The 14,624-nt window shown below is 37.2% G+C and overlaps 1 protein-coding gene and 1 pseudogene across 1 annotated transcript; both read left to right on the top strand.

The window, feature by feature from the left end:
• Positions 1 to 214: 214 nt before the first annotated feature.
• Positions 215 to 14,624, top strand: YIPF5 (Yip1 domain family member 5). Its single transcript, XM_007129657.4, has 6 exons — positions 215 to 349; positions 866 to 985; positions 8,988 to 9,160; positions 10,043 to 10,188; positions 12,194 to 12,375; positions 13,641 to 14,624. The coding sequence occupies exons 2-6, from the start codon at positions 876 to 878 to the stop codon at positions 13,801 to 13,803; spliced, it is 774 nt and encodes a 257-aa protein (XP_007129719.1). The 5' UTR covers positions 215 to 349; positions 866 to 875; the 3' UTR covers positions 13,804 to 14,624.
• On the top strand, positions 3,081 to 6,611 carry LOC102992955 (low molecular weight phosphotyrosine protein phosphatase-like; annotated as a pseudogene).

Here is a 14,624-nt window from a genome sequence, read left to right as displayed (position 1 = left end):
AACTAACAATTGCTGCGCCTGCGCCTTTCTGCCTCCACCGCTAACTAAGCCGCCGGAAGCTTTTCCCTCTTCCCGTTGGCCCGCTGCAGGACTAGTTGGTCGATACTGCGCATGCTCCATGTCGTACCCTCTTTCCCCCGCCCCCCAACTCTCTCTATTATCCGCCCCGAGCGCAAAGTCGCTAACGCGCCTGCGCGAGCGGCCGTGCCCTGGAAGCAGTTCTTTAACCTGCTGACACGTAGAAACGGGGCTAGTACAGTGTCCTTAGTTGAGTTTGGGGGGTTATTAGAGGCTGCCGGAGGTACCGCCGCCACCGCCTCCGCCGCCGCCGCCTCCGCCTCCGCGTTTGGTGAGTGCCCAGTTCCGTGCGCACTGTTCGGTTTCTCCCCGCACCTGAGCAGCGCGGCTTGTTGTCGCCTCTCGGCACCACGCCCCGGTCCTTTCGCTCAGACTCTCCTCCCTTTCGGGCCTTGCTTTGACGAGGCCCGTGCAGGCGTCTGCGCTTTTCTGGCCGGCCCAGGCCTTATTTTGCAGGAGTCTGTCGTGTTGTTAGCTGTCCAGAGGTGAGGAATCATCTTTGTTGTTGTTGATATTTTAGATCCCTCGGAACCCCTCCTCCCACGTCCCTGCCCCGAACGCAAGGCATATCAGCTCCTTGAGGTGCAGGTGTCTTCCCGGGCCTCGACTTAGAGTCTAGACATTTCTTTACACACCCCACCCACGATCCATCTTCCAAATGCTGCCCCCCAAAATTTTAGAAGAGTTATTTGCTGCTTTCTGGGGGTATTTGCTTAAGTAAAGTATCAGGACCGAATTCAGGAGGACCTTGGGCATAAGCAGTCTTTGCTGTTTCTTTTTATTGCAGATCATTTGCAATGTCAGGCTTCGACAACTTAAACACGGATTTCTACCAGACAAGTTACAGCATCGATGACCAATCACAGCAGTCCTATGATTATGGAGGAAGTGGAGGACCTTATAGCAAGTAACTTTTCAACTTTTCCCATTTACTTAGTCGAGATTGCATTGAAAGCATGTACCCCGAATGTTTGGTTCTGCCTAAGAGTGAATGTGTGAACATGTTCCGTATCAGAAACGTGACTTTTCATAATCTTTCAGTCTCCGGAGAGATCTGTGACGCTTGTTTGGGTTGGAAGGGATTGCCCTATTTAGGGTTTGGTATCTTATGCAAAATTTTCAGGTGTGCCATGAGTGGAAAAGGAGATTCTTGAAGAACCTTTTTTTAGTGACAGTATTTGTACATCATTTAAGATATGGATAGAAGTTTTAAGTACCTAGAAGATAGGCTGTTTAGTCCACAAGACGAGTTAAAAATTAAAATCTTTTTGACAGCTTGTTTAGTAGCTAAATCAGTCCAACTTTCAGACTTTATCAACCATTAGGTGAAAGCACTGAGTAACAACTATTGAACAGTGTAAGCTCCATACTATGAATCATCAGGTGGTTTTCATAAAACAGCTGATAATCACTTTTATTACTCCACACACCAAAACTTTATGTTCAGTCAGTACACACAAATTGGCAGTTACATACTGAAGTGAGGAGGACTCAAAACCTTTCATCCGTGAACTGTTGAAAAAACAAAAACAAAACTCTCTTCTTTTTATAGTCCATGGTATTTGTGGCAAAAAACTTAAAGCTTTTTACCAGTCTCCTGTAGGACATCATATTCTTAGTTTCTTAGGTCCTTAAAGTTAATCTTTTCAGCCTGCCATCCAGTGAAGGCGTTTCCTATACCAGGCCTACTTAACCTTCTTTAGATGGTCCAGGACCACTTTGAGAATCTTAGGAAAACTGTGAGCCTATTTCTGAGAAATATATGTATGCAAACACCCATAGTAATGTACATATAATGTCCAGACAGTTCGTGTGTTACCTGATGTGCATCTATGGACTCTGAATTAAAACTTAATGAAGACTGTCCCAGGATGAGGGCATGGAAAGGGTGCGTATCCAATCTGAGAGAAACATTAGTACTAGAATGTGTTTGAATTAATAAATCTGAATGAAAGTGCCCAAGAATTTAAAAAAGCAAAAATCAAATTTAGCCCCACAGTATCATTTGTCTTGAATAGGCTATACTTTTTACAAAACAAAACTCCTTGAATCTGCTTATTTTTTGATACATTCTAAAGCTCCCCCCCCCCCGCCAAAATTCAACACATTGGACAATGGGAATGAGCATGTAAATAATGCTGTCTGTGAATCACTTTTTTCTTTCTTTAAAATTCTCAATTACATACCATTGAAGATTTATCTCTTTTATCAGTTAATCGGGCTGAATTGGAAAAGTCATGTTGAGAAATTTCCACTCATTTATTTACCTAAATATGTGTTTCTTGTGATTGTTCAGTGTATGACAGGGCAGATGAATATAAGATTGGTCAGGGTGCTGCAACAGGGGTTTGGGAAACCTGTCTCTGTATGTGGGCCTGTTTTTAACCAAATGATACTGATGTTTGGACTCAACAGAATTATTCCATTTAGATTGCAGCCTCCTAGCTTTATCTGTCTCTGCCTTTCTTCCCTATGTTTCTTTCTTTCTGTCCATGTTTGCATCTTAAGGTGTGACTTTTCTTTACACTTAGCATCTCACTTCAGTTCTCCACAGAGCAGAATATCTAAAGATATTCTCTTGCTAACTATTCTCACAATTCCATTCCAACCAAATCATGTACCAGTAAGCATTGCTTCTGTACTAGTGAAAAATTTTCATTCCAGGTGCTTATATAAACATTACTGCCAGTTAACGAATGTGAGTTTATAGAGGATGCTTAGGAAAATAAGAAGCCTAATGTGTTAGGAGTAATGACTGGGTTTCTGAACTTCATAAAAAAAAAAAATTGAACTTTTCTATGTGTACTTATATGTATTGTTTCTGCAACCTAATGACATTTTTATGTCCATGTCAGTTTATCAAATAACATTTTGTTTGTTATGCCAACTTGGTAACAAGGATCAGCTAACTTTTATCTCTCTATTGATGAAAATCTAGGTTCAGATAGCATCTGATTTGGATTGTCTTCAATTTTTTTTTTTTTTTTTTTTTTGTGGTACGCAGGCCTCTCACTGTTGTGGCCTCTCCCGTTGCAGAGCACAGGCTCCGGATGCACAGGCTCAGTGGCCATGGCTCACGGGCCCAGCCGCTCCGCGGCATGTGGGATCTTCCCGGACCGGGGCACGAACCCGTGTCCCCTGCATCGGCAGGCGGATTCTCAACCACTGTGCCACCCGGGAAGCCCCTGTCTTCAAATTTGACTTGACTTATTATTAGTCTCTAGTTCTACATTTGCCCTATGAAGTTAACATTTTGCATAGTTTCCACTGTGGGTACTGTACATTCATACAACAACAAAATAAACTCAAATAGTAAAAGACCCTTTGATCTCAACCTGTCATATTGGACAGGTTCCACAATGTATTGTAGATATGCCTATAAAATATTTAGTAATACCAATTACATATTCAAAGTCTTGAAAGCTAGTATTTTTTCATCTTCCAAAATAGCTAATAACACCTTTATGGATTGTGTAAGGATTTTGATGAACTTAAGTAGTCAACCCAGTATATTAAGATGCTTTTTGTCTTTGTTGTTGATACTGAGTGCTTCTGAGAGTATTGGTTTACATCTGCTGCTTTTCCTGCTGTAAAAGTGTTGATTTAGACTATAAAGGTCATGTCTCCCATGCGGTGTTTTAGTTTAAAACCAACAGGAGTGAGTCAGGAATTTTCCTGAGCAGATCCTGCCAGAAAAGAAAAATTGTAAAATTCCACGGTGTTGTCTTTGTCACCTTGTATCCTGAAGAAGGAATGATGGTACCACCTTTAAAGCTCTTATTTGTTTGCAGTGTTTCTTTTCCTTACATGAAATTTATGGGTCTGTATCAGTGTTTCTGAAGTGTGGCCTGCAGACCCAGGGGGTTCTTGAGACCTTTCAGCAAGACTTTAAGGCCAAAACTAATTTTGTAAAAATTCTAAGATGTTATATACCTTTTTAGGTGTGTTGAGATTTGCACTGATGTTGCAGAAGTAATGACTGGTAGAACTGCTGTTATCCAAATATGAGGCAAGACAATGGCATCAAATTGTTCTAGTAATCGTTGTATTCTTCATCACACACTTGTTGGGGGGGTGAGGGGAACCGTTTTCACTTAAGGGTGCCCTTGATGAAGCTGTAAGAATTATTGTTTTATTAAATGCTGATCTTGACAACACACATTTTTAGAAAAGTCTGTGTGACAAAATGGGAAACAGTCCTAAAGCACTTCTGCTTCATACTGAAGTACAATGATTATCTCTAGGAAAAGCCTCTGTGCAATTTGAGTCACAACTTGATTCAGCCACTTTTTTGTGGAAACCATTGTTATTGGAAAGAACATCTGACAGACAAACTATGGTTATTCAGACTTGAATAATTTCTCAAAAATGAGTGAAGTGACCTGTTACTTCAAGGAAAACAATTGACAGTATGTGTGGCCAATGATCAATTTCAAGTTTTCAGGCAAAAATGAGGATTTTGGAAAACTTGTATCCATCATTGTGAAGTTGTCAGCTTCCTGATAATTAACCATATTCTGATGAGATCAGTGGTGATATTAATAAATCTGATTTTTAAAAATTTATATATATATTTTATATTAAGTGTGTCAATATTTGGAAGAGCTGCATATTCATACTAATATTTTCTAAATGACCAATGCATGGTGTTACAAAATCATACATGAATAATAAAGGATCCAGTTAAAGTATAAGACAGATCAGTTTATTCTAATACAGCAGAGTTCATTAGCATTGTTTCTATTTCCATGTTGCAAGTTAAGTTTAAAAAACTACCACTTTGCTTTGCATTTTGATGTATCAAAAAGAATATTCGCTCTATGCACGTGGGAAGATGAAGATGGCCGAACAGGTGACCAAGTCATTGCTGTTCATGTGTCTGGGTAACATCTGTCAATCATCCATCGCAGAAGCAGTTTTCGGGAAACTTGTAACAGATCAAAACATTTCAGATACTTGGGTCATTGACAGTGGCGCTGTTTCTGACTGGAACTTGGGCCGGTCACCAGATCCATGAGCTGTGAGCTGCCTAAGAAATCATGGCATTAACACAGTGCATAAAGCAAGACAGGTTACCAAAGAAGACTTTGCCACTTTTGATTATATATTATGTATGGATGAAAACAACCTGAGAGATTTGAATAGGAAAAGTAATCAAGTTGAAAACTGCAGAGTGAAAATTGAACTACTTGGGAGCTGTGATCCACAGAAACAACTCATGATTGAAGATCCTTATTATGGTAATGACGCTGACTTTGAGACTGTCTACCAGCAGTGTGTGCGGTGCTGCAGAGCCTTCCTGGAGAAGGTTCGCCGACCCGGGTCCAGTCCTGCTGTGGCCCAGGCTCGTCCCACAGGCCCGCATTCTCAGTCAGGAGTCACAGTGTCACCATTCCCTAGCCAAGGCTGCTGCCCTTTCTTCAGTTGACTCACTGTTTCTTACCTTAAAAAATAATTGTAGATGGAAATTGGTTGTTGTGTTTGGCGGAAGAGTAAATAAAAATTTTTGATTCAGACAGTTTATGGGGTAAGTGTTCTTAGACTAGTTGAACCTCCCACTTTGCCCCAGTTACAGAAATAGTGGAACAAACAAAATAGTAGAGCAGCAAAATAGAACATAATGAAGTAAAACATCACTGTAAGGCCTATCAGCATCTGAGCCCATTGGCATTTCCAAGAATCTGCATTACCTCTTCCCTCTGTGTGGATGGGGCCCCTGCCCTGTACTACGTCTTGATGTCAGGGCCTGGTGTCCAGTGATGTTGGCGAGAAGTGTTCATATATGCGCAGAGTACACACGTGTGCATTTACAGGACAGGAAGGAAGATTTGTGGGATTAATCTTCACCTTCACTCCTTAGTTTGTGTCTGTCTAGTTGATTTCAGAAGGAAGTCAGCTTAAGTGTTCCCATTTGAACCACTTTGCCTCTGGAAATGTAATTATGTCCGGGAAGAAAGACACTTGTGTGCTGGTTTACCTTAGGGTCAGTTTGGGGACCGCGTCTGCTTTTACATGCATGTAATTAACCTGAATGTCAAATATAGATCAGCTTAGGTGGGAAAAAAATAATAAGTGGGAGAAGGTCCTTTTATGTTAGAATGCTTAAATATTGATCCATTAAGTATTCTTTTATCAGTGCTTAGTTTATAGGCAAATATAGGTAATTTCTGTGCACTTGGGATATACCTGATCTAAAATTCACATGACTATACGTCAGAAAAGATTGTTTTCAAATAAACTGGGGAAATTACAAAAATACAACTAAGGTAAAAAAAAAAAAGAATATTCATGATAATCTGGAAAGGTTATTAAAATACTCTTTTCCAACTACAGGTCTGCAACACTAGATTTTCTTCAAATACTTCAATAAAACAGTATATCACAACAGAATGAGTGCAGAAGCAGATATAAGAATTTGCAGCTGTCTTACATGAAGCCAGACATTAATGAGATTGTCGAAAATAGAATACAGTGCCACTTTTCTCAGTAATTTTTTAAAATAATTTTTTCATAAAAATGTTTATGCTAACATGTAATGGATTGTTACTTTAAATGAATTAATAAGTATTTAAACATTTCTGTTTTAATTTCTAAAATAATAAATATTGATAGATATAACCCACATAAAAAATTTTAGGAGTTCTCAATAATAAATTTTAAGAGTATAATGGGTTCTAAGATCAAAGACTTTGAGAACCACAGGTTTATGTCATTCTTCTTGTTTTTTCTATTGCATACACATTCGTATTCTCTCTCTTGCTCTCTCTGGAGAGAGAGAGAGTATAAAATACAATTTGTTTATGCAGATTGTAGAAACCTCCATATGGAGCTTTTCTAGCTCTCATAAACTCCAGGGTGGATTTGTGATGCATCCTAACAGAGATCAACACAATAGCATATTTTACTAAATCAGAAAATGTGAGTTCTTGTCCTAATTCAACCAGCTAGCCCTGTGGAAACTCCGTGTGTGTGTGAGAGAAAATAGTAATCAAGATACTTGCATACCAGAATGACTGGGGAAATGCATGTATAGAAAAAGATATTATGGCTGTCTCTGCCAGGTAGGATTTGAGGGTAATTTTTTACTACAGTTGTTATAAGAGCTGGCTATTGGAATTAAAAAGTCTAGTTTTGAATCCTGGCACCACCATGGACAAATCATTTTAACTCAAATATGTTTCCACATTTTTATAATGGAGAGGATGATAAAATTGACCTCCAAAAGAATTGTAGAGAGAATAATGAGAGATAATTCACATTAAACACTTAAAACAGTGCTTTATGCAGAAATATTCAAAAGGTTATTATTTATGTTTTTGGAAATTTTCAGTAGTTAATATACACCCATATATTATATATGACATTTTAGAATTAATGAATTTCAGCAAATAATAAATATACAGGATTTTTAAAGGTGCAAAGGTACAAAAGTTTATAACCTGAAAATTAAGTTTTTTACTTCTCCTGTCTCTGGATCCCTTTACCTATATAATTGTGTATATAATGTACATGTGTATATATATACCCACATGCACATAGATATGCATACATATTCTAAAAAGCATAGTCACAGTGGGTGCATATGGTATATACTATTCTGAATATTAGATTTTTTCTTCCCCACTGAATATTTCTTGATTATCATTTCTTACGAGTACAGACAAAACTGCCTCACACCTTTAAAAAGGTGCAGAGTAGTCTGTGCCTATATCACAGTGTAGTTACTGATAGCTATTTATATTCTTTTGGTTTCTACTTTTTGCTGTTAAAGTAATGCTGTAGTGAATTCTACATTTTATAGCTAGAAAAATAAATAGTATTTTTTTAAGCATGTATTGGACTAGCGTGGTAAGTCATGAGAATGAGAGCTATGTGTAGTTGAAACTTCACCTTTGATTTGCTTTTAATCCAGATGTTCAGTTAATTTAAAAATTAGATTTAATTTTAAAATCTCAATAATGAGGTCATTAGATTTTTTTATATTTTTCAAAAGGGAATTATAAATTTTTAAAGATAATTAGACTAAAAGATCTCTAAGGCTTCTTAGCTCTCATTTTTAAAATATCTTACTTTTACAATAATTACTTCTTTATTTCTTACCATTGATAGATAAGTCATATTTTTCTCGAACATAGTAAAACAGGTCTTTAAAAGATATTGTTTTAATATCCTTCTGTTCCCTGTTGTTTTCATTACTAAAAAAGCCATGGTACGGTTTCCTTCTAAAATGCAAGGTTTGTTATAGTACATAGCAAAGGAGACAATAGGTATACAATTACTTTGAAAAATTAAAAGCACTATTTAGATGCAAGGTGTGCTAATAATGTTTGTTATATTCAGGAAGCTTTCACAAAAAAGAATCTTGATTTTTTCCACTTTTTGAAATTGATGGTTGTTCTTAAAGAGATTTACCCACTTGCAAAAAATAACACTACAGAGAATAACGAAGAATGATTTTATACTCATTCATTCTCATGGAGAGATCTGAGTTACAGTGGAAAATTAACATAACATGCAGTACAAAGTCTGTCATCCTGAGTTTTTATTCATAGTCTTGGGCATAAATTTTATTTCACAGCTATCTTTATGTATGCTCACTAAAGGGGAAAATACAAGAAAACGTTTACGTTTTCATTTGTTGACCTCCTGATGTTTAAAAGCTTAATAGTTTATGAAATGCTTAAGCACTGCATAAGTGAGTTTTAGCATCATCAGGAAAATTCTCTATAAAATACAGACAACTTATTGTAGATAATCAGCTTGATCTTAGTAATTAATTTCAACTACTGTTTATAAAAACTGGCAAAGAGATATCCTGGGAATTGCATGACTAAGATTTTCTGCCTGTCAGGAATATCAGTTTGGGGCGTTGACATAATTCTGAGAAATGTAACTTACTTTTATTATAGACAGTATGCTGGCTATGACTACTCGCACCAAGGCCGGTTTGTCCCTCCAGACATGATGCAGCCACAACAGCCGTACACCGGGCAGATTTTTCAGCCAGCTCAGGCGTATACTCCAACTACGCCTCAGCCATTCTATGGAAACAACTTTGAGGATGAGCCACCTTTATTAGAAGGTACGATTGGTTGCAACACTTGATAGTACTCTATAGTACCCAGCTGGTCAGTGAAAATAAATCTTAGTTTGGAGAAGTTACCCTTTTCTTTAAAAGAATAATATTGTAGAAAACAGTTTTCTACTAAAGTGACTCATTTTGAACAGAGTATATATGAAACCACATTGAGCCAGGAGGACCAGATTTTTTAATAGATCTTTATAAAGTGATAATAAAGTATGTCAGTATATGAGCAGAGTAACTTTTACTTCAGATTATTATTGAAATTCTATCAGTGGAAGAAATGAGAGGAAATAGCGTGGTATTGATTATTCTGCATGGAAATAAGCTGACAGAGCTAGTAACATCACTGAAAAGTATGATGTTTTTCAAATTGTATACCGAAACACAAAAAGCAGTAGTTCTAAAGTGTTTTTTTGTTTTTGATCAGCTACGCTTTGAAAGTCTAGTGAAAGCTATGCATACTCTCCTCAGAAAAAGGCACACACATGCAGAGAGACGTAGTTTTGTATACATTTTCACAGGGCCTCCAGTGTTCTGAAGCCTCAGGTATAGAGTCCCTTACTATTATCACTGTCCATATATTCTTTGCTGTGCAGACATAGCAGAGTGTCTGTTTCATCATGTCCATACCCATTTCTAACATCAGACCAGAAATTGGATATCTGTGAAATAAACACCATAATCAGTAAAGACTGGTATTGAGGACTCACCAAAATAGTATCATCTGATATTGCTAGATCACTCTTTTGATATTGGTGGTTTCATTTTTTCTCCTGTTACAACATAGATTCTGGTAAACTAAAAGTATATCACAGAGACATCCAAAAAAAAAAGTATATCACAAATCCTGATTGACTTCCTTATTTTCTTTTTCTTTAGAATTAGGTATCAATTTTGATCACATCTGGCAAAAAACACTCACAGTGTTACACCCATTAAAAGTAGCAGATGGCAGCATCATGAATGAGACTGATTTGGCAGGACCAATGGTTTTTTGCCTTGCTTTTGGAGCCACATTGTTACTGGTAAGATGTTAGTTGCTACTTTCAGTGTGAGATTAAATGTTCCACCAAGAGCCTTTATTGAGACTCTGCTTATACAGTTAAGTCTTTGATGTGTCTTAAATAGTATTGAGTTGTTTGAATTTGTACCTATTCATTACTTCTCCATTGATAATAGATATAGTGTATTTAGAAATCATTTCTTGTTCCACTAAGTGTTTCAGTTATTAGGGAAAAAATATTAATAAATAAATATCGTATGGCTTTAGTCTCTCATCAAAATTCCTTCCTTTCAAAAACTGGCAGAATTTTTAGCTTATTGCTGTTTTTTAAAATTTCATCATTGGGTGGTGTTTTGTTGTAGCAATGGTGGTCTTCTATGTATTATTTTAACATTTAATGAATGAAACATTAAAAGGCAACAGGTCTCAGTCCCTATCTCCCATCTCCCTAAGAATGTTAAAGCATACTGAAAATGAAAAGTTGTAAAGATAATTATCACTGTTTGTTTTATTTTATGTCATTTCTGAATTAGAAGAGGTAAATGACATAATGGATCGAGGATGGACTTTTTAGTCAGAAAAACTGGGCATGAACTCAGTGCTCCTACTCTGCCCTTGAGCAAAGTCATTTCATCCTTCACCTCCCTCTCAGAGATAATACTATGCTTCCCACCTAACAAGATTGTCTTGGAGATTAAGCAAGACAGGTTATGTGAGAACACTTTGAAAAGTTTAAAGCACTGTACAAGTATAAGGTTTTATTATTACTATATGAGTGCATTAGTCAACTCAGCTGAGCCCTTTTAAACTTCTGCACTGTTACTCAAGTATTTACAAACAAATACTGATTCTAACAAAAATCCCAAGGATTTTCCTATTTAATGTAATCTGTGGAGACATTCTCCCAATTGAGGTTTTTTTTTGTTTGTTTTTTTTTTTGTTTTGCGGTACGCGGGCCTCTCACCGCTGTGGCCTCTCCCGTTGTGGAGCACAGGCTCCGGACGCGCAGGCCCAGCGGCCGTGGCTCACGGGCCCAGCCGCTCCGCGGCATGTGGGATCCTCCCGGACCGGGGCACGAACCCGCGTCCCCTGCATCGGCAGGCGGACTCCCAACCACTGCGCCACCAGGGAAGCCCCCCAATTGAGTTTTATATGTCAAACATCTGACAAACCAGGAACTTTTAAAAGGCTTCTCTGTGGACTGATTTTAGTGATAGCATAACCTGAATACAATGTTTGTTCACATAGCTGGACTAAGAATACTAACTACAATTAAGCTAATGTTTACTGCCCTAAGACTGTTCAGTGGTGTCTTTTATAAGAGCAGAGTTTTTAAGGTTTGTGTTTGTTTGTCAGAGAACTGTATGAAGCAACCAACAATTTGGAAAAACAATGAAAGAAGAATATATATTCCATTATATTCCTCTTGCCCAGTTATTAACCACTTTTCTTTTCTCCTCCCCTCCTCACAGAACCCTGGCTTCCTGCTTATCCTGGCTTCCTTTCTCCTAATTCCTCTAACACCCATGTAAAGTGAATAATGAGATTATTTCTGCTGTTAAAAAGATTATAGCTACATCTGCCAATGAGAATAAATTGCTTCAGGTCAATTTTGGTGGAATTTGGGTACTTTCAAGTGATATTAGCTACTATCCAAACATCTGAATGGCTTTCCATCTTGTCTCTGTAGTTTATTTGCTTAAAATCAGCCACATTTCTTTTTAGAAATCTACTCCTTTAGGTGATCATACCATGATTTTATATCTTTGTTGAACTCTATGCCAAGCTCAAATGGTAACTAGAAAATGAAAAACAATATCTGTGTGTTGGGAGGTGGATATTTTAAACTTCTTAAGGAGGATGTAAAAGCCAGTCTGCTCACTGTTTTACTTCTCCGTATAAAGAATAGGTACCTTTGTGGATTTTAATGCTCACAAATTGAATGTCTTCTGTGAGTGCCATTTCAGGTGAAAGAAGCCAAAAATACCTATTTTGCCCTTAACCTGTAATCTTTTCTTTACCCATAGGCTGGCAAAATCCAGTTTGGCTATGTATATGGGATCAGTGCAATTGGATGCCTAGGAATGTTTTGTTTATTAAACTTAATGAGTATGACTGGTGTTTCCTTCGGTTGTGTGGCAAGTGTCCTTGGATATTGTCTTCTTCCCATGATCCTGCTTTCCAGCTTTGCAGTGATATTTTCTTTGCAGTAAGTGCTGGTCTTTATTTTGGGGGTTGATTGACCAATTCTGTGTAATAGGATTTACCTCACCATCAGTTTGAGATAAATCACTGATTCAACAACATATTAGATAGTGCCTCTTATAAGTGAGGACTGTGTTGTATATTTCTCAGTGATGAATAATGGAAGTGAGAATAAGTTTAGAAATCTTTTATACCATCTCTGCTTTTACCTATGATAAAGAATTTAGTTTTTTGCATACTCAGAAGTGTCCATAAACAAATTGAACAGTTGTGATTGTTAACTTAAATACTGCATGGAAAAGGTCAGGTTGTTTAGAATTATACTTACCCTCTCTTTGATATTTTTTATACCATATCTGACTTCTTAAAGATATCGGGCATATGCTAAGTGGATGAATAATAAACACATATTCTCTCTTTAGCAGCTTTTTAACTAAAAATGGAGCATTCTTTTTATGGAAGAGGCTGTTACTATCCTACTGTGTTGTCAGATGTACACAGCTTTAAATATATGTTATTTTAAAATAATATTTTAGGTAAGGTTAAAAATAAAGGTATAAATACAGCTAATAAAATTGCTTCTCATGGCCAGTGCACAGATGCTCTCTCAACAGTTCAAGCTCCTTCTTGTGGCTAGTGCTGGACAACCAAAGATTGAGCTTTGTTACACTTAAAGAATGAAAATGAAGATTTAGGAGAAGAGTGTATATCACCTGTTTGGTAGTAGAGATTTGGCAGGATGATGGCCTCACAGTGTCCCTGCGTCACTCTTCTCATTTGTGAAGATTGATATATTTACATTCAAATTTTACACACAGTATTTCCTACTGAAACAGTGTTTTCCAACCGGAGTTCGTTTTGCTACCGGGGGACACTTGGCAATGTCTGGAGACAATTTCAGTTGTGAAAAACTGTGGGAGGCGTGGGTGCTCCTGGTATTTTATGGCTGGAGGCCAGGATGCTGCGTAACTTCCTAACGATGGACAGAAACACCCCCACAGCAAAAGCGCATCCACCCCAAATGTCAGTGCTGCCAAGACTGAGAAATTGTGCTAGATTAAGGAGCAAGATGTGTTATAGACGAGCTTTTTATCACATGAAATAATGGAATTCACTGTGAGGTACATTTCAGGATTTGAAAAACATCTTGATTATTTCTGCGAATATCTACATGTGGATTTTTAAGTGCTGTTTTTGAACTTATTCTTATGTAACTAATCTCATCTGCTGTTTCTCTCCCCTCCCCCTGTTTTTCCTTGTCGGCTACAGAGGAATGGTAGGAATCATTCTCACTGCTGGAATTATTGGATGGTGTAGTTTTTCTGCTTCCAAAATTTTTATTTCTGCATTAGCCATGGAAGGACAGCAACTTCTAGTAGCATATCCTTGTGCTTTGCTATACGGAGTCTTTGCCCTAATTTCTGTTTTTTGAACTGAATTTATCTGGGATGTGGACATCATTGGGCCAAATAGCAAAAAGGACTTTGAACTCTTAAATCGGACCAGCAAACTGCTACATTACAACTCTCGTGCAGATCTGATGTTTGACTCTTGGAGCAGTGGAATTAAATACATATCTTTTGTTCATTTTTATAGAACTTTTGAATACTATATTGGATTTACCTGCAGTGTGACTAGGTTTAAATGTTTGTGCTAATACAAATAAGAAGTGCTATTTCTTTCGTGTTCCTGCAGCCTTAGAAAAACAGCTCTTCTCCTTGCTAATTATATATTATGATGTTTTTGATGGATTTTTATCAACTGTGGGAAACGAACCACAGAGATAATAATCTTTCTTAAAAACAACCCGTAATAAAGAAGACATAAGACTTATTGGAGAAATATTTTTTCAAGGAGTTAGGAAATAAAAATTACCTGTATTCTCAAGTCAGGTGCAGTTGAAGCAAAAAAGTGATCCCAATGTAAAGTTTTATGAGTTTGCACTTCAAAAGTTTGACAGTCCTCTAAATTATCTCATGGAATTTTAGCTAAATTCAGCGATACAAGTAGTTCACAGTCTACCTTATTGTAGACGTGAAATGTGAACATCTCTTCAGATACTAGCATTAACTAAACCATAGTGACCTAGACTCCTCATTAATGCTCATAATTGGATCTCCATGTTTCCCAGGAAAAAGAAAATCACTAACCTTTTTTGTGAAGAATATTTAAAATGTCACAGTTTCAGTATTGCAATTTCAATGTAAAGTACATTTGATGCTTATTAATTAAAATTTTCCCAATTAATTTAAA

This window comes from Physeter macrocephalus, chromosome 8 (genome assembly GCF_002837175.3).
Source record: "Physeter macrocephalus isolate SW-GA chromosome 8, ASM283717v5, whole genome shotgun sequence".
NCBI lineage: Eukaryota > Metazoa > Chordata > Mammalia > Artiodactyla > Physeteridae > Physeter > Physeter macrocephalus.
The sequence above is the reverse complement of the archived record's forward strand: the minus strand, read 5'-3'. Positions and strand labels throughout refer to the sequence as shown.

Bases quoted from the DNA above. Each gene is read 5' to 3' on its own strand.
- YIPF5 (XM_007129657.4), top strand. From the start codon at position 876: ATGTCAGGCTTCGACAACTTAAACACGGATTTCTACCAGACAAGTTAC. The intron at 9,161-10,042 runs GTACGATTGGTT...CTTTTTCTTTAG, and splicing joins TGAGCCACCTTTATTAGAAG to AATTAGGTATCAATTTTGAT. The intron at 12,376-13,640 runs GTAAGTGCTGGT...TGTCGGCTACAG, and splicing joins GCAGTGATATTTTCTTTGCA to AGGAATGGTAGGAATCATTC.